The sequence below is a fragment of the Calidris pugnax genome, unplaced genomic scaffold (assembly GCF_001431845.1).
Source record: "Calidris pugnax isolate Ruff unplaced genomic scaffold, ASM143184v1 scaffold27, whole genome shotgun sequence".
NCBI classification, from domain to species: Eukaryota; Metazoa; Chordata; class Aves; order Charadriiformes; family Scolopacidae; genus Calidris; species Calidris pugnax.
The window spans coordinates 2,888,130-2,909,055 of NW_015090893.1; the positions used below are offsets into that span (position 1 = coordinate 2,888,130).

At 39.1% G+C, this 20,926-nt stretch overlaps 1 protein-coding gene across 7 annotated transcripts in view; it reads right to left on the bottom strand.

Moving 5' to 3' along the window:
* TENM2 (teneurin transmembrane protein 2) overlaps positions 1–20,926 on the bottom strand; it is a 479,584-nt gene that overhangs the window by 156,312 nt on the left and 302,346 nt on the right. For all 7 annotated transcript variants that reach the window (XM_014948063.1, XM_014948062.1, XM_014948061.1 and 4 more), the window contains one exon: positions 12,980–13,218. In XM_014948063.1, the coding sequence (XP_014803549.1) occupies positions 12,980–13,218 (239 nt within the window). The remainder of the gene's footprint in view (positions 1–12,979; positions 13,219–20,926) is intronic.

Here is a 20,926-nt window from a genome sequence, read left to right on the forward strand (position 1 = left end):
TCTGTCCCTTCCCTGGGAACTGACTGCATGTGCTCTGGTCACAGGTACAGGCAAAGACATCCACCACGAGAACTAACAGCCCAAGGTCCAGGACGCAGAGCTGCTGGCGCTTGGCAGGGGAGAATTTGTAGCACAAACCCACAACCTGCAGTTCACTCTTTTCCCATGTCCCTGGGGCCCTTGAAAAAGGCAGTGCCAAAATGAGCTCAGGGACTGCACAGATTTTCCCAGCAGCGTAACATCTGCCCAAGGACCTAACCCCTCAGCTGTGCTGAACATCAGCAAACGCTGCTCTGCTACAAGTAGCTACTGAGAGGTCTCCTACTTCAGACTCGGCTTGAAATGCAGGTTGGGACGCAGGTAACTCTGAAACTGGCACCCAGGAATTCCAAACCGGTGAATTCCATGCTAAATATCTCTTCCTCAAATTGTGGAAACCACAGTCAAAACTGTTTTATTTTCAGATGCGCACAGAGTGGAAGCAAAGAAAATTCCCACTCTTTCAATTTACCTGTTGTGTATCTGGTATCCCAGGAGTTTCAAATCAATGTTAAGCAAATCGCACTGTGTTTAAAAGCCTTTTTCTGTTCTAGCTGTTCACAGTTTTCTGCTGGTAAATACGGGAGAAAAGATGAGTGATTTATGAGTGCTCACTTTAAAAAGTCAAACAACATATTAAAACAATACTTCATAGCACAGTGAAATAGAGTTAAAGCAGACCGTTTTCACAGTGATTTTTATAGAAAGAACATGCATAGATTTTTGACAGGAAAGAAATAAAAGACCTAAAGATGAAGAGAGCTGCATATATTAGATGTTGTTAAACCTTTATTTGTCCTAAAGCAAAAGATAAAACTCGTTCTGTCGGAGTTCTATATAAAATGTAAAAGAAGAGATGAAAATCACAGCTCTTCAACCTCAGTAATTTCCCGTCACAAATATTCTAAGATGAGATTGAGTGAAACCCTTCACCAAACTACATCCTGAAAAGCAATACTATTTCCAGTCTCTCTGTTCAAATGAGAGTTGGTAGCGCTGATCCAATGACACAAAACCAATCAAGTTGTGCAAGATGCATCTTGCTGTTTTCTTGAATGTCTCTAAGTGCCCTGCTTTCAGCCCCAGTAACACACTACTTGAGCCCCAGGCCTAATTGGCGGCGCTTGCCCGTGGCTGCTTAGGCAATTGCAATGCCCCAGGTTGTGCAAGCAAATAACGAGGGCCTGAATTGACTAAGGAGTGTCACGACGACAGAAGAAAAAATTGGCTAAGGGAGCACATCAGCAGCTGTACGTGCATCCTCAGGTGGCACTCAAGGAGAATGTATATTTTATTTTGTAGCCCATTTGCTGCAAAAGAAGAGAAGTTTAAGATAGGCCTGGGCATACAATACGGCAATCCGAGCAAAGAAAAGGAAAACAACTTTTCTGTATTTCTGAGAACAAATAGCTGTCTCTACCTTCACATCATTGTTTTACTATTACCAGCTAATACAACAGCAGGCAGAAAGTGCAGCTGCGGTCCACAGAATATTTGGCATTTCTGGCCCAAGCATAATCCCTCATGTAATGAAAAACCTATTTCTATTTCTGCATCCTCGCTACTCTTCATACTGAAGAGGCTTGCGTCTGTCTCCCATTTATTGAAGCTTATTCTTCATCTAGACAGCCAGGCCTGGTTTGTATTAGAAATTAGGTTTTAAATCACTATTTTTCTATTATTTATTTTAGGATTTTCAGGAAGCCTCTGGAGGTGCAGAAAAATTCTTCTTGTGAAAAAGACCCTAAGACTTTTAATGAACCAAGCTCCAAATCCCTGACCCATGGTAAAGAACTTCCATGTTTTTAAGGTTCAAACTAAACTCTGGCTTTAAAGACAGTAAGATTATTTTAAGAGTTAAAATGACATTAAAATGTCCACAAAAAAGTTAAAAACTCCCCATTCAAGAGTAAGACTAATCAGATCCCTGAGTTTTCTTTAATGAGCAGGCTCCATTCATTATGGGCTCTTCCTTTTGCTTTTCTCACGTGGCTGGGGTTTTGCATTTCAGTGACTAATGGAGTATCAAGATGTAGAAGGGGGTATATATGAAGAAAGAAACAACAGGTAAAATAAACCTTTTGCTCAATAAATCTTATGGCCCCAAATTGCAACTCCTTTCTCTTTGTGCTCTCTGCTGCCTTGTGGCCAGTTTTAACACGATTCTCTATTTTTAGGTCCCAGCTCTGCACCACATATCTATAAACATCCCCAGTTCTCTCCTCAGAGAAGAATTTCTATGATACAGGCATAATAACCCATTACTGTGAGGTAAATGTGACTACGATGTTGCATTGCCTTTCCCTGGTAACTGTTGTTCCTGCTGTGAAACTGTTTAACTTCTGTTTCACTTTAAAGTATTTTGCATTTTCCACAGGCCAGCAGAGATGTCGGAAGTTCACACCTGCCCTTGTATTGCCTTGGGATATTTGCTATGTACTCCTGATGATTTTCCAGCATCTATTAATTTTCTCAGCATATCAAGCACTGTTTCCCTCTCCTTTAAAGACTGCTAATAACAGAACACAGAAATCGTCTGGCAACAGTACATTCTTACAGAAGAATCTCCTTTCTTCTGCAAAAGAAAGCGTTACCCTCACAGCTCCAATTCAGTTGAGACCGATTCCAACTGCTGGGAGCAAAACCTGAGTTTGCTGATAAACCACATGCCTTAGATCAAACTCGCTCCCCTAGAATTACACAGGGGTTTCAGGGCTTCCATATTTAGGAAACACAGCTGTAGCACAAAGTTCCTGATTTAAAATTTACAGATTTCTAACTTTGTTCTTCTGACTACCCAGAAGTATTCCAGCTACATTGCCAGACCTTCGATAGCAGCAGGTTGGCTTCGCACTTTCTGCCGGAACAGTTGGGCTAAAGTTGGTTTATGTGGCCAGAGTGGGATGTTGAGAAGCAGCAGTTCATGCTGAACTGCACCAGCCATGGATAGGGCCTTCTGATTGTCTCCTGCCTTCCTCACACAACTCCTCAGCCTCTGATTACTACATTAGTTCTACGCAGTCACCTGCACCTCACAGAAAGTAGGAAGCCTCTGGCAGGAGGAATGATTAAAATCGAAAGGAGAAGATGGAAATATACAAAATATAAAGCGTAACTGCACAAATATTGCAGTAGACTCAGATTTAAACAAAACAACCGTCAACATACAGGTACAAGCAGCATCTGTGCAACAGACTCACAGACCTCCCAAAGAGTCTTGTCTAATCCAGGTCAATTCCTGCAAGGCAAATAAAAGTCCCACAGAAACAGGGCTCCCCTTCTCATCCAGCAAATGGAAACCTATTCTGCCACATTGCCATTGGTATCTGAAAACGTCTTCTCTTCTGTGGCTTTCCTCAAAGTATTTAGTTAGGAAAATGTTGGAAGAAATCAGCTGATCAACCAACCAGCAAATTAAAAAAAAGCTTAAAATTAAATTAACTGCAGCACTCTTATGCATTATGTATATTACCTTTTAAAAATTGAACACAACACAGGATTATAAATCTGGACATCCCAGAAAAGAAAACAAACTAAAGCCAGACATAAGGTCTGGTAAGATCAACATAAAGAGAATGAAATTCCTTTTCCACTCAGGGACTACATTAATACAAATGCTTGTCTTTTCTAGTAATTATTTAGTAATAGCCAAGATAAAGACACTAATAGTGTCTAATAATCACACAGTGGGGCTCAGCAGTGATTCTCTCATTATCAAATCTGCTCAACACACAAGTCAAAACATGATTTTTCTAACCAACTACATTCTTCATTTTGGTATTGTAATTCAAGCTTCTGACGTCAGAAAGAATGATGAGAAATGAAGTAGGACTAGAATTCCCTGAATATTAAGAACGTATATATGCATCAGTCAAAAAAGGAGCCTCCCCTTCCTACACCCCTTACTGTATTAAATAAAATAGGCTTTGGCTCGCCTATACCCATCAGGGTTAAATTCTGTTGTGGAAAGCAAACATTCCCTCATACTCAGTGAAAGGACAACACGCCTTAGAGTTTGGCACTCCTCATTAGTCAGGCAAAGATGCCTCAAATCACTAGAAATGGCAATAACTCCATGCAGTGGTACGAACTGGGGACTGACTGGCTGGGGAGCAGCAATGTGGGAAAGGCCCTGAGGTCCCCGTGGACGGAGCACCAAACATGAGCCAGCAACATGCCCTGGCAGCAAAGGTGACCAGCAATACCCAGGGCTGTAGGAACAGAAGCACGGCCAGGAGATTGGGGGAGATGATTATTCCCAACTGCTCTACACTCATTAGTCTGCTTTTAGGACAACTGCATCCAGTTTTGGGCCTCCCAATACAACAAAGACATCAATAAACCAGAGCAAGTCCAGGTGAGGCCATCAGGATGGTTGGGGGTTGGAGCACCTGCCTTGGGAGGAGGAGTTGAGGGATCTGGGTTTGTTTAGCCTGGAGATGAGGTGGCTACAGGGGCTTAGAAGCAGCCTGCCAATATCTACAGGTCATCAAGAAGACAGGTATATGGTAAGAGCACGAGAGAAAAAGATATACATTGAAACAAGGCTCAACTTTGATATGAGGAAATATTTATTCTCCATGAGTACAGTCAGGCAGTGGAGCAGGTTGCTCAGTCTCAGCCCTTGGAGGTCTTCAAGTCCAGGCTGGACTGACCAGCAGAAGATTGGACAAGAGACCTCCAGACGTCTCTTCCAACCGGAATTATCCTATTACCTTGTAAACTTAAATCTGGAGTGCAAAATTTGTCACAGGGATCAGCTAAGTTGTCATGGAAGATGCTATTCTCCCTGACTGTAACTACAAGCCTATCATATAAAGAATTAACAAGACACAATACAACGTGACTATGTTGTGCTACATATTCAAACTCACCGACTCAGTAAGTCAATGACTTTATTACTAGACATATAGAATGTATAAGATGGCTGGGGTTTTTATGTATCTGAGTGGTGAAGTGACCAGTTAACTCAAAGTATGATGCGGCAAGACTACATAGAATTAAAGCCTGAATGAGCAAAAGCTGAAATAACCCCAAACCTGTTTCTTAAACAGTGTTTTAAATTACTGAAAGGAAGTAATTTCATGACATCGTATTATATGGTGAGTAAAGGTTTCTGTCATTTCATAGTGATCTGTCATTTCTCTTCCCACTGTTAACTTCTTTTGCTCTGTAATCTGTGTAGTCTGTTACTATGCCTTATTATTTTCACAACTTGAATTTAATTCCTATTTTTGTATTTTGTCCAACTGCAAGTTCCTTGAATATTCCGTGAATAATCTCTTGTCTCTTTAGTACACTTAAGTATTTTTTATTTGTGGGTTGTTTTTTTTTTTTCATGGCTTTCGTATTAGTGTTGTAAGAGCTACATTAGCCATACTTACAAAATCCATGTCACATCTTTCAATCTACTGTTTCCCCATTGAGCAATAGTTATATTCCTAAAGGCAAACGTACTTCTACACTTGAATAAATCCGTAACCAGGCTAAGTGCAAAACAACACAATGAGTTAACAAAGTAGCACACCAACAAATAATGAATATAAATGAATCCATAAATGATCAACTGGTGATCTCCATATAAATAGCTGCTAACTGAGGAATGGTTCCCTAGGGAGGAATGAGACATTTTACACTGATATTGAACACTGACTTTTCAAAGAGAATGGCCACAGGTTTATTTGATAGGTATCTCTGACTTGACATTATATTAGCAAAATTTAATCTTTAATATCCCTTATGCTCACCCTTCCCCTGAAAAATGGTCTCATCTCAGTATGTTGGGCTGGGTTATAAAACATGTCTCACTAAACTATCTCAAAGCTTTCACACCATTTTTCCTCCTGACTTCCCGCAAGATTTGTTTTGCATCTACTTATCTGTGCTATCTCTCTGCCCCGACAGAACTTCACACCTGTGATTCTGGGATTAAATCCTAGACTACTAAAAAAATTCATAATATTCGATATTTGCACTGATGAAAGTGAGAACAAGCTCTGTTGCACAGCCATTGTGAAAACCAGGATATTTTCTAGTTTGTGCATGGTAGGACAACAACAGCATATGTGAAGTAGAGCGTGTGCTTCACAACTGAGCTAAAAAAAAATAAAATAAAAGCTAGCACCTCTGAGGAAGCCATTCTTACAGCTTTGAGCAGAAAAAGCCCAAACCTGTTATGTATAAATAATAACTGTATTACTAAGCTGCCAATTTCAAACATTATCTCTCTAAAATTTCCAGTTAGCTATTGTTACACCATTATATCCCACTGCTCATTTGTCTGGTATTAACCTCTACCACCCCACATGTCTTGAGTAGAGCAGCACCAGGCAGTAGCTCGAGCATCATCTGGGCAGTTGTTTACTCAAGTTCACAGCAATACATTTTAACAGCTTCTGGGGAGCACTACCAGCACGTTTTCTCAGACCCATCCTTGACTGTGTTGGGCAATAGGCATTAAAAAAACAAACAAAAAAATGTTTCCTCCAAAACACAACTCCAGGAAAACACAACAGAAGACACCCTCCTGGTCTCCTGTTTCTTGCCAAGGTCCCAGAGTATGTTTATCTGACTTGGTAGCTAAGCAGAAAGGGTTTTCCATTTCCAGCGCTAAGCATGTGATAGCACTTTGTGAGTTATGGCAACATTAGTCTCACTCTCCTTTCAAGTGCTGAGGTTTTACTGTATGAAAATCCTCAAAAAAGAGAAAGAGAATTGAGCAGGCGAGTAAGGCTGGCCCTTCACACTGAAAGGCAGCCACTTCCATTATCTCGGAGATCTCTGCTGGGCAAAACATCAGGTACAGCGACAGAACAAATCTGGAGACCAAGCTTTTAGTTTTGACTCGGGAAAAGCAGAGGCAAACTGTACCCAAGTAATTTCACATTAAATCCTCCCGTTCTTTGCAGCATTATGCATAACCAGCAGCTGGAGCATTTTGTCTCTAGGAAAATTGTCTCCCTCACCTCAAGAATCCCTCACACCTTTGGACTGTGAAACAGACACTTGCTGGGCTCAAAAGTCACATCTAAGGTTCCTGGAGCCAGGCTCTGCGATTCCCAGCACTCTCAGGGAATGGGGCCGGATGCTTTTCCCTGAAAGGCTTAAAGCTTCTCCTGAGAGGTAGCATCAGACAAACTTACTGAGCTGCTGCTACTCTTCTCTCTCAGATTGACTGATATCAGTCAACATGAATCACTGAACATGTGACATTTAGAATATGACAGGCATATTCTAAAATTTAATTATTGCCCCCTAACTGACACCTATTTTTGATGCAAATTTAAGAACAGAACCTTCTGTCATCAGCTAATCTTGCAAGATGCAGAGCTCCCTCGGTTTACATTGATTTCAAGTGAATCTGATGGCAGTGACTGGCAGCCAGCGACCTCTGCCTCAGAGGCTGCAGCTTTGCTTGATTTTCCCTTTTTTCTGTCTTGGTTCCCAAAACATCTAGCGTTTTTGATTTCAGTGAAGTCTGGACAAGACAAGTCAGTGGTTTTCTGACTCTACAAGTAACAAACAGCAAATGCAACCTAACAAACCAAATGAAATGTAAGTTCCCATTCATCAAAAAAAAAACTCAGAGTGGAATAAAAAAAATAAGCAATTGATATATGATCACCACTTGAGCAAACTGTTTTGATGAATCCTGATCTCTGGAATCAGGGTCAAAAAGATAAGTGGACTTTCGAGTAGAAGAAATTACAAATATGAATAAAGAAGAAACTTCACACAAGCACTTACATTAGCAAATATCTGACTTATTTGTGGGAAGAAAATAATTCAAGTTAATATCAACACCTGAAGAAAACAATTTTATGGAAACTGTGGTACGTACACATATTTAATGCAGAGTAAAGATGAGACTTCTATTTCTAGATCTAGTTTTTTTTTTTCAGAAACCATAAATTTTATTCCCTGACTGTCACAGAAACAAATTAATACTTCTGGGGTACAAGAGGGATAACAAAAAAAATTTAACTACTTATTTGCCTACAGGTCTTTTATCCTTAAAACACTTAATTTGATGCTTTCTAATAGCAAGAAATTTACCAAAATACTTGTTATGTACACAGTGATTTTTCAGGCTCTCATTTTAAATATATATAGGGAATAATAAAAAAAGGCATTTTCATTTCTTAATAAACTGCCAGACCCTTTGGCAATTCAGCACTTTCTATAGTACAGAAAGCACAGAAGTGAATGTATTTTTTTAAGTTTATGCAGAAAACCAAAATTTCTCTTAAACCTCATGTGTCTTTAAGACCAAATAACACGGAAGAATAAATGAGTAATAACATTTTCATGTGCAACACATGCACTAAAGATGTAGTGCAAACATGCCATTCTTATAATTTCTTTCTGTCGTTTTCCCTTTTTTCCCCTGTATTTCCTTGCACATGGTAGCACTAGATAAAATAGCACTACTACACTAAAAGTTATCAGTATGAGTCTCAGGATACTATTTTGAAGTGGAGCATCTTTAAACCCATTGTAGCATTTAATTTCCACAGGAAATAACAGGTTGGTTTTTTTTTTTCCCCAAAGGAAAGTCTAAATACTTTGAATTACCACATTTTTAACATAGTGACATGTTGATGGTCAGATGTTCTTTGATGCTTAAATTTAGATTGGCAGAAACCAGAGCAGTGTAGGGGCTTACAAAAATGTGGTATTTATGTTTGGCAGCAGATACTTTGTGAAAAACACAAGGTGACTCTTTTTCCTCTCCTTCTTTCTTCTTTTTTATATTATTTTCCCCTCCAAGTTTGGCATGAATCTAAAGAGCTAAAAACTAATTTAACATGACAAATGCTTTCATCACTCCCTTAACCTCTGAAGTGAACACTCTGACAAAGACAATATGTGTGGTATATGCTTTCCTTTTGACACTTTATAAATTACTTTCTTGTAACTGGGTTTTACCACCAGTCCAATATCTTCAGGATGTCCTAATCTGAATGGCTGGTTCTACATTCTTCATATGTCACCCCAGGATAATAGGAATAACTCCTGGGCTTTGTGAGAGGATGTATGTCTCAGACAGGACTGCAGGACAATTTTATTTACATACTGCCTGCTGGAATTCACCAAAACGTTGTGCAATGCTGCCAGCTTATACTCTGCATTTCTTTCGCGTCTGGCTACTGAAGAATGAGAGAGAAGTGATAAACCTGGCTTTGAATACACAGACAACATTTTGTATACCATCTAAGGAAAAAGTTAACTGAAGTGAATTTTTCCTGTTCTCTGTTATTAAAAATACTGTAACACCCATGGAAACATCTTAAAATGCTCTTTTTAATGGAAATTACCTGACTTTTTTTTTTCCTTTAACAAAAACTGCACAAAGTTGCTTGATTGACTTTCAACCCAATGAACCTGATGTGTGTCAAAGTTTCTGCAGAAACTCTGTCAGCGTAAAGGAATTCAGGTATAGAACAGTAAGTCTAAGACAAAAAACTGTATATACACAAAACCAAGTGTATTTTGCACACACAGATGCCATATGACAGGAAACCAGTGACACATCGACCTGCAGAAATTTCTTCCCAGCCATGAGTCAGGATAAGTTTAAGAGGAAGACTTCAGAAAACTCAGGTAATGAGGAAACCGTCTATTTAAATATCCAAACTTCAATGGCATTTTATGATCTAAACTATGAATCTACATGCATCTTAAAAAAGGAAAATAAAAACCAAAGTTTCCTTCTAACAAGATACATTGTCATTATTTTGACAAATGTTTAACTTCTTAGCATCTCAACAGTATCTTTAACACCAATTATTTCCAAAGGTTATTATGCACTATGTATTTATTTTTAAAGCTTTAAACATACCGCCTTTTCATTTCATTAACTGTATTTTTATTTGTGTGTTATCAGAAAGGTAATCAAAATGCCTAAATATTTTTTAAATATTTATTCTTTTCTATCTATCATGATACTTTTTTTGCTTTCTCTATAAATTGCCCCCCCTAGAAATTTTTTCATGTCACCCATAATCTTTGGCAGTCCTCTGAAAGTCCCATGTTTACAGCATGTTTTCAATGATCTATCCATATCAATTCCTCCCATCTCTATTATTATTGGACAATTTACTTAGCACTCCTGAAGACTATGAGGACTTCAAAGTATTCTTTCAATACAATTTACCTCATATCTACCAGCATTGCCTTTCTCATTTAGTCCTGCAGTAGTCTTGATTAGCATTGATGTGATCATCTTCAGAAAGCCTAGATATATTGACAAACCTAAGCAGCAGAACCATTTGCTGCAAATTTTGATGACTTTTTCCATAACTATTATTTTTAGCTGATGTAACCCCGGTGGTAAAACCTCTGCTATGGTGAAGAGCAAGAAATTTTCTTCGTGTATGTGTATGGCAGAAAAACATTATTATCAGCACCTTTAAAGCCTCTCCTGTGCTTGAAGTTCTGACAGCAAAATCCATCAGGAGATGTTACTGCAAAATGGAGTATTCCCTTCCTCCTGCGTGGCTTGGGGGAACTTAACATTTCATCCCGAGACTGCCAGCTCTCCTGGTAGATCAACAGCTCTCCCTTTCCCACTGTCTCAACAATTAGGACAGAATTGGGATTTCAGTCTGATTTGAACATTATTCTGGTCACCCGTTTTGAAAACAGAAAAAACATAGTTTAAAAAAAAACCCAGAGTTATTCTGTCTTCTCTGCAGCTCAGGGGTTAGCAGGTCAGTAGCTCCAAGAGAGCTGCAGAAGAGTGGGACATTTTGCAATGCTGCCCTTTCCCCATCAGACCAGATAGTTCTCCCAGGACTCCAGTTCTGCACGTGCCCAGGAGAAGGGAACCCTCCAGGGAACTGCAGGACAAGGAAACCTTCTTAAGGCTTTTTACGACACAGAGATGATTTAGTGCCGTAGTTGTCAAGCACCTTAAGCCATACCATTGGAGGAGAGCAAGTCCCAGCAGTCTGACGGGTGGATTAGCTTATAGCTGATGGTCTTACACCTGCTCTCTCATGTGGAATGAATCTGACAAGTTTTTGCTGAGAATGAGGGAATTAAATTAATGAATGGCCTAAAGCACCTCCCTTTTACCTTTCTCTTGCACCTAAGGCAATGCAATTTCTTTTTTGTTTTCTTTCTTTTCTTTTCTCTCTTTGCCATCACTTCCTATTATGATCACAGTGGATCTATCAAATGTATTCCCAGAATTAATTGCATCTATTTTCTGGTTTTGATGGCTACTCTTCAATGTACTTAATCTTTACTGTGTATGGCATGAAGCTTGTTAGGTAACTTCTCATTATTTAATTCTTAACCCAACACTCTCTTCCTAGATCCCGCTTTCTCATGGTCACTAGCCAACTCTATTGTACTCATCCCTCTTCAGTCAGGAGAGGAGACCTCAAAAACTTCTGTCAAAACGGATCACTTATGTCATTACTTGAAATGATAGATCATTCATCAATTATTAAGAGAAAATGCATTGCCTTACATTCTCTCTTGTCTTAGGCAGTATATGAAAGTGTATAAAGCAATAACCATGTCGCAAAGCTTTGCTTTAGATTACAGTAACCTAAATACCACAGAAAAATACATTTCATAATCCATCACTTCAAAGTTATGCACATGATTAAAATATTCAACTTGCAGCATATCATTTCCCATGTGCATAATCACTCAAACAGAGAGCTGTTGTATGATAACTGTCAGGTTCAATAAATCATGTGCTCTCCAATCTTTTTATTTATACATCAAACTAAGCCTGTTGTTCTTCTGAGGTGAGCGGTGCAGAGAGATGGTTCGCTCTGTGGTACTGAGGATGCTGGGATGCAGGCCTGGCCTAAAGACACAGCAGCAATAAAGGAACCAGACAGCTCTCTCTTACTACTCTAGGTATTAATTACATATGGAAGCTCAGTAGTACAAAAAATGGGATTTCCTTAGAAAATCGTGTCTATCCTGTTGACTCAGATTATATAGGATCCAAAAAAAAAAAAAAAATTCTCTTCAAATGGAGATAGTAGGGTGAAAATTCAGTACCTCTTTGTAGGTCTTTTGAGAAGAGTTTCAGAGATGAACTAAAACCCACGCAAAATAGGTCTGGAAAGTATTAACAGAAAATCTTGACAAGCTACCATAACTTTGTCATTTACTCAGAGAAGCTAGAGTGTTTGTGCATTATGTCAATGTTATCAACCTACTGTTGAAGCCACTGTATAAGGTACAGAACATACAGTTCATTTGTGTAGACACTCAGAAAAAACTCCAAAACAACAGACAATGAGGGGGAATTAGAAATTAATTCATTAAGAAAGAAAAAATAACAGAAGCACATTAAAAAAATCTTGAAAGACCACAGAAAGAATTAGGACATGGTGGGGTCACTATTAATATATTAATCATGGGAATAAGGACAACATTTAGAATTTCCTTTCTGTATTTTTTGCTTAAAAAATGGAACTATCTAACTATTTACATCTAACACCACCAGGAATTTAGGCACTCAGACAGATACAGGCTGACTTATTGATCAAAATTATTTTGTGGTTTTTTATCTAAGGTATTTTATCTAAGCATGTGATGGTAATATTGGAATTCAAATACCAGTAGCTTCTGCTACTTATATGGATTCACTGCCTATCACAATATTTTCAAAATATTTTTAAAACATAGTAGTACATCAAAAAATCCTTATATCACCCTCTGTTTGGACCACTTATGAGAGATGTGTATCCAACACCTAAATTTAACACTGCACATTGAGATCTCTGGATTGATTTCTTGCTTCCACTGCTCTTGTAACAGTGATGAGGATTTGAACATTTTGTTTTTTCCTAATTTTCTTTGCTCGTTAAGAACACAAATTTGGGAAACAGACTGAGCATCCTTTTATCTGCTGAATTTCTATTTGCTGACATCACCGTGAGATTTGACAGAGAAAACACAGCCTTACCTATGAAATACGCTAGCAGGATGGCAAGCAGGACCGCAGCAGCAATTGCAGATAAAGCAGCACATTTCCAGCTACAATACTTGGAGGGTTTTTTCAGCTTGAATGCATTCCTGGAGAATGTATTTCTAGGTAACAGTCTGGGAGGTGGAGTATAAACTGTTCCTGAGGTCAATGGGTAACCAGGGGAAGAACTACTGAAGAGCGGAGTAGTTCCAGAAGATGTCTTAAACAAGAAATGCCTGAAAAACAGAAAATGGAACATAGTTGAAAATGGCAAGTCCTGCAGTTAAGAAGGAATATCTCCTATTCCAATTCCATTCCAGCTGCTACAATGTGTTCAATTCAACTAAAAAGAAAAAAGATTTTGTATGAAGAAATAAGGAGATGAAAATTCTCATTGTCTTTTTGCTACCAGAGCTTAGTAACTTCCACTAAAATACAATGTCAGGACACGCTCTGTCAAGACATCTGCTTAATCCTTTCTTAATTAGATGCAACTTCATCAGACACCAGGTAAAACACCAGCACGCCCAATGAAGTGTCTTTGAGTATCAGCTGAGATCACTCAAGTGATCTGCTCCAAGTGTGAGCAGTCGAGTAACAAAGCTCAGATTCAGAAGCAACATCACTATCAATTCCTTATGGCCTGCATATGACTATGGCAAAGCAACTAATTCCACTACAAAATACCTGTAACGTGTATTAGTATAATAGAACACTTTATTAGAAAACATCCTTTCTGAGTTCACAGGTTTACATGATTTCCCTGCAGAATCCACTACCCAACAAATATTTAAGACAAAATAATTATGAGTCTCATTAACACTCTTGGCAAGAGCTGCCAGCAACAAACATTAAGAACATATTGAACAAAACCCCACAGTCCTGTAAGAAAAGATCTTGCCAGAATTAGAATTAACCATTATGTTTTTTTAATGGTACACAGGTTTCATTTGAACAACTAAGACAACCACCAAAACCATATGACTCAGCAGGAAAAAGGGAACTTCAACTGCCCATACATTTGTCAAGAAGAAAATAAGGGACAAAATATATTACCTAACAAAATCTCGGAAAATGCTGCCAACAGATTCCAGAGAGAGGAAATGGAGAAAGCAAACCAGAGGACTTGCATCTCTAGATTAACTTCTCACAGTCGGGAAGAACTTACTACAAGCATGTTCCCAGTAAATGACAAAAAAAGAAGCACAGAAAAAAGGCAGTGGTCTCCAGCAAGGCCACTTGTTTTGAGACAAAAGAGCTCTGAAGATGTCTTCCATACCCTGTCCCTTCACAGCTCTGAAAAACAAGTGCTCCTTGGAATCAGCGAGAACGAAAATACTCAGTTATCTCCAAAATCAACAAAACCATAGCCTCAAAGAATTCAAGTGTTTAGGTGCACAAATGTTTAACATTTTTATTCAGATCAGAATCCAGTATGTCACTCTCAAACCACCTGTTAGAACTTTAAAATCAATTTCAGTCACTCTCTATTACAACGATTTGGAAGTTTGAAACTGAAATGTGTTTCCTAAGCAGGTTTCCCAACCCCTCATCACACATGTTTTTACTTCCAAGTACAGAGTTTACTGTACACTTATTATGTAGAATCACTGAAGTAGTAGTAAAGCATTTGTTTTTAAATGAAACCCAGAGCATAATAAATTGCATACAATTTGCATACAGGTAGAAGACAGAAAAAGGACATCTGGTTAGGTTTCCCAGATTTATGATTCATATTTGAAGACAGTCTCTGAATATTGTAAAGTACTCTGAAAATTTTTTTTTTTTTTTAATGCCGTCATTAATAAACTCTATTAAGGAACATGAAAAATCACTTAGTTTGACATTGCCTTTATGTTTTTTTTAAACCCTGAATGACCTTGACCATCCCTTACAAAAGTTATAAAATTTCGTTTGTTTCAGGAAATATTTCAGTCACCTAAGATAGTGGTAGTATTTGCTGTCAGAACTCGTTCTTTGTGCTTTGGAGACACCGCAGAAAAAACTTCAGACACACAAGTGCACAATGAGAATCTCAAGCAGATTAATTCTGTGGTTTGGGTTGTTTTTTTTAAAACACAGTATTTGTAAAACAAAGAAAGAAGTAGAATAAAAGGGGAATATTCTAACCAGTTACTTAATGGAAACATTTGTCATTATTTGCAAATAAAGTTGCCCTTCTTTTTTCTTTATCAGTGAGGCTCATTAGATGTTAGATTTGCTTCTTTTCTGCACATTTCACATGATCTATGAGAAAACACAGAGAAGGCAAATGCTAAAAGGGTTCCCCCCTCAAAATTACCGAGCCATTAAAATTAAAAAACACACCTTCCAGTTACAAGAAAGCAAGAAATAATGAAAGTCTGATTTCACAAACACTTCATTTGAAATATTTCTTTACTTTGCAACAATTCAATTAAAATAACTGTTGGGAAAATGATGTTATCAGGCTGGTTGTGTTATGTGAGATCTATTGACACTTCTATTCCTTTTGTCTGGTTAAAGCCTGATTAACACTTGTCAGCAGAAGCAGTTTTAGTCCTTTTTGCTTGCTCTCCTGTGTTGGGAACACAACACCAGTTCCACATAGGAACTAGGGATGGAAGTGACATGGAGCATGAGGAAGGATGGGAGGAAGGATGGGAAGAGGAGAGATCGGGTGAGAGAACGGCAAGCAGGAAGGCTCAGCTCTCTCTTTTGGGCTAACTCTGGGCTAACTCAGCCCAGGACCCCCTCCTCCTCCCTACATCCTCATGGCAGGAGCCTCCCTTTCAGGTTTGGACCAAAGGGTCTACAACAAACAGGTCTTATATTTCTTTCCTTTTCCCAGCCCAAAAGCAGATCGCACAGAATCAAATGGAAATTGCAGTCCTTGGCTCTGTCTTTATCTGAAATGTCAAGGTTTTTAAACCCAGGAATTTTATGTCCTCTTTAGCTGAGAAGGCAGCTACAGTACTAACAGAAATTTTAATATAAAGCATTGTTAAAGTAAACTCAGATATATAATGAAACTCTGCTCCCATTAAAATTGAATTAATGAATATCTAGATATGTTTTAATAGAACATGTCAATCATATACTGCTTCCTGTGAGAAGAAAAAAAAATGGATTATAAAAAAAAATAGTCCTACCGTGGTCCACTTTGAGAGACATACAGTATATGAAGAAAACCAAAATACATGCAAACAGGATCCCTATCATATTGTTAAAACTGATCAGAACTTGATAGAAGCAAAAAAGGCCAATTGAAACAGATACGTGGAATAGTGTCATTCTCCAAGCAAAAAAAGAAAAAGCATCATTGGATAAACTCTGAATCCTGTCACACCCATGGATTCTGAAAGCTGAATGTTTATTGTCTCCATCTGAGGATTTCTGACAAAGTGGCAATCATCAGAAGGTAGCACACCATCTTAAGGTACAAGAATTCTGCCTTAAAATTTTTTAAAAAGACCTTTAACTAAAGATAAATTAAATACCCACCAAGCCCTGTTGGCAAACAGGCCCTGCATTCACAAGTCGGCAGGCGGATGAGCAGGAATGCCCCGAAGTGATAGCAAAGCTCACCAGAAAGACTGAGAACATCACGGACAAAATACTTGGACCCCCAGAGTTTTAAGTCTAGATTCAGCTACTAATGGAAATAAATTGACTTGTCTCAACTCTGTCCCTAAGCCCAATGATCTATAGCTATATTTTTATGTGGGATTTGACATGCTCTGGTACAACCAATTGTCTGTGGGCCCCAGCCGCACAGAGAGAACATGAGCATTTATCAACATTAATTACAGTCTCACAGCGGTAAGACTGGGAGGTATTGTACAATGACTGCTTATGAAAAGAAATTGTCTTATTTATACCCATTCATTACTTTCAAATACATTCCATATCAGAATTAAAAAAAACCTGTATATTCTCTGTCTTACCTGTTCACCCACCAAACTCTATTAAGAAAAAGACATTTTCTACCAATTAGCATGAATGATTTGATTTATATTGGGACAAAGTTTCTATTTTGAAAACACGGGAGTAAATTTGCTAAGTCTCAGTCCAGTCCCCTTAATTTCTGTGCATCATAAAGTCATTCCTACACTGGAAAATGACAAAACAGGATTGTCAGTGTACAGCGATTGAGGAATTTAAGCCCCCATGAAGGCTCAGGAAGGAGGCTGGACGCTGCTCCCGGAAAACAGGTTAACCCTTTAGCTTGCTCCGTGCTCTCCTCTCCTGTGCAGCAGCTCTCGGGGCTGTAAAACGCTCCCCCCTTTGTTTTAAGCAGCTGCTGATGCGCTGGATCACAGACGGGGACCTCATCGCTGGTGCCAGCAGAAAGGTGACATCTCTGAAAGTTGAGCTTGCAAGGGGACATTTGTCTGTGGTTCTGTGGACTAATGGTAAATGGAAAAAGCTATATTTTGCTTTCTTCATTAATTCAGAGCTCTCTATAGCATTTATTTTCCCACAGGTCAAAAGGACCTCTGGTGTTGAGGGAATAGTGATCTGACAGACACTGTATTAACTTCCATATTCTTTGAGAGAACAATCTTTTTTTTCCCCCCTCCTTTCTGGCCACATTGTCAAGGCAGCACATTGCAAGAATCAGTGGAGAAGAAAAAAATTGGTTTTTGTGATGAAAAACTGTAATAGAAAGGAAGAACAAGATACTTTCTAACATAAATTGCTTCTTTCCCTCCTCATACTATCCTAAGCTTATTCTGTATGAAAAAAGAAATAGAGAGCTGTAATGCTTAAATTGTCCTTCATAGTTTTTACCCCGCAGGTTTTAAATAGTAATTAATAACTAGAAAAGCTACATAGCAAGAGAATAGTAACAGTTCTATTTAGTGGTTCTAGGACATAAAAATATCTTTAAGCTGTGGAAAAATCACATCTGTCTATAATTTTTTCATACACTTATTCTTAGCAGAAAAAAACAGTGACATATAGAACATAACACATTGGCTTTCAGTAGGCAAAAAAATATAATCTCTTGTCTTCTCAGTCTTCCAAAAAAGTAGCCATGAGTCATTTTATGCCAGTGGAAGGCTCAAAGTGGCTGCCAAATTCAGACAGTGAAGTTTTATGGCAGTCTTCTAACTTCCATACAAAAAGAAAGCAATATTGAAGAAAACTACAAGCTGCTCTTATACCTTTTAAGCTAAAATGAACCCTGGGTGTTAGACTGGTGCAAGTTTTGATGACTTGTGTAAGGGTGTCTCAGTGCTTCCCCCTAATGAGATTTAATTGCATGTTCTTGTTTTCAGGTTCTTGCAGAGAAACACAGGATTACCAGCCCGGAGTACAGAGCTGGGGGCTCTCTCACCTGCTCACATGGCACAGAAGTTTCTTCCCTTTTTACTGCCTAGACACAGGGACTTGGGTATTCCCCAAGTGCTCTAAAGTCAGCAATAAAGATTTAAAATGTTATCTATGTGTGCTGAAATTGTATAGTTACAAGGAATTGTCTCAATCTTATAAAATCTATAGACTAAACCCAGTGAAACAGATTTTTCAGTGGAAAGCTGTTTAAAATACACACTTACTTAAATGAACTGGTCATTTCACAACGTTGTGCCTACAGGCACCCTCACACCCAAATGCCTGCTGCAACCAGAGGATGGCCCTCATGAAGACACACCATTTCAGTGGTTTTCAGCTCGCTGCAGAGAATCAATTTGCAACTAACTGTGCGTGGTGCAGGAGCTAAGGACACTCTATTAGCCACGGAAACAATAATTCAGAATGAACACATCGATACCACCAGGACATTTCTATCCACTGTAACACAACTCTGAACCTCGCAGCAGCCGCCTGGCACCCAGAGCAGCTCTGATACCAGCTTCCCAGCTCCAGAAAGGTTCACGATTCCTTAAAGGCTGGGTTCTTCACATCCCCAGGCAAAGTCTTCTAACAAAATGCAGAGTGTTAAGCAGAGTGTCACGGATGTTGCCTGAAGACCAGACTAGCTTGTCACTGCCATCCCCACACTCCTAACAAAGACACAGTTGGACACTCAGAAGCACAGTAATTGAAAGCTGCCTGACAGGAAGGTAGGATGTCGTACTAAAAGGCAGGTGCCAGCCTTTGGGCACCCTGAACTGTCATATTATTAAACAAAACCAAACAGGCCAATGTTCACGAAGCCGTGATTGAAAACAGAGCAGGTAAAACTAGGCAAAATATCTGTATTTTACCACAGCTCAGCGTTAGCTCTGTACTGGACACCCTTTCACAGGACAACCTGCTTTTCATCTGGAAGATGCTAATTGAGATCCTGTTGGATAAGGTTTTATAGCCTTCTCTCTCTAAACCCCACTGTAAGCTGCACCTCGAGTGCTCTGGCTGCTGGGTCATCCCAAAGGCAGAGCCTTGGCTCCTCTGCTGGGAAAGCTGCTCGGTTGTGACAAAGAGCTGTGAGAGGGGCTGGAGAAAGACACGGTGGAAAATACAGAGAAGAGGAAGGATTGCTGAAATGGGGGTCATCAGCAGCTCAAGAACTGGGGAGGGAGAAAAAAGGCATAAAAGGCATAAAATTTGAATGGGGAAAACCCAGGAAGGCTAGTGAGGATGCACTGAGTGGAGTGGCTGGTGGTGATGGAGCTGGTAGCACAGGGCAGCTCAGTGACCCCAGGGAGCTACAGGGGCCACCCCTTACCTTCCTGACTGGAGCTTGTGTGGCCAAAAGAGATGCTGGGTGCCCTGCAACTGGTGTGAGCACACTCCCCCAGCCTTTCAGCTTAAATCCCAGTTAGCTTCTCTGTGACTTAGCCAGTGAGTAATTGCTTTGCCCTTTAAATCTATGCATATCTTTCTTCCACAGTGACCCCAGGGGGCTACAGGGGCCACCCCTTACCTTCCTGACTGGAGCTTGTGTGGCCAAAAGAGATGCTGGGTGCCCTGCAACTGATGTGAGCACACTCCCCCAGCCTTTCAGCTTAAATCCCAGTTAGCTTCTCTGTGACTTAGCCAGTGAGTAATTGCTTTGCCCTTTAAATCTATGCATATCTTTCTTCCACTGTTGTTCATTCTCCAGGAATGCAGCAATGAAACTGCTAGTTAACACCTAGTGAAGAGTAACAGGAATAGCTACAGACAAACACAAAACCCCACTTACTTTGCTGATGTACTGACATAAAATGGGAGCAGCATATATAGGAAGATTTAGGCAGCTCTGAATCAGCTCAAACTGTAAGACCTTTCCCTCCTTAAGTGGAAAAAGTAGTGTCCTTTCTGTGGTAAAGTTCTGAGTAGTAGGCTGTATCGTGCAGTCAAAGTGATGAAATCCAATAACCCTACATTTGTTATTCCAGTAATGATGATAACGACAACAGTATTTTGCATTTCAATAGGTCCGATCATTTTTAGCTTTCTACATTAGTTAATGAACATAATTTCAAAACACTTCTATTTTAAAAGGCATGCATGTAAGCTCTTCACCACCTCTTGTTTCAACTACTCACTTAACAAGAAAAAGAAATATTAACTGCAGCACTACTTTAAGTCTATAAATAATAGAATCGAATAATAAATTGAAATATCTAAAATAATTTTATCAGTCTATATGTAAGCTTAAAAAATAGAAACCTAGATCACATCATTTGAGATATCTTTTTTTAATAAAAAGTAACACCCTCAATGTACCTGCCTCTTCCCATACAGTCACTCACGCTGCCTGTTCACCCTGCACAACCCAAAGCTTGAAAATGCAAACCAAGATCATGCAAACATGCAATTATCTGCAATCTGTAAAAACTTCTTTGAGCTTTTGTGTATGTGAGTGGGAGTACGTCTAGATTGATTCTCTCAACCATCATTATGTATCCTGCTTTTCCAGTGTTTTCCTTCACCCTTTTTTCTCTCCTATCACAGTCTACATTTGTTATGAAAACAATGCTACAGTAGTCTGCTAAAAATGACCCTTCTACAAAGTTTTTGGAATTCTTC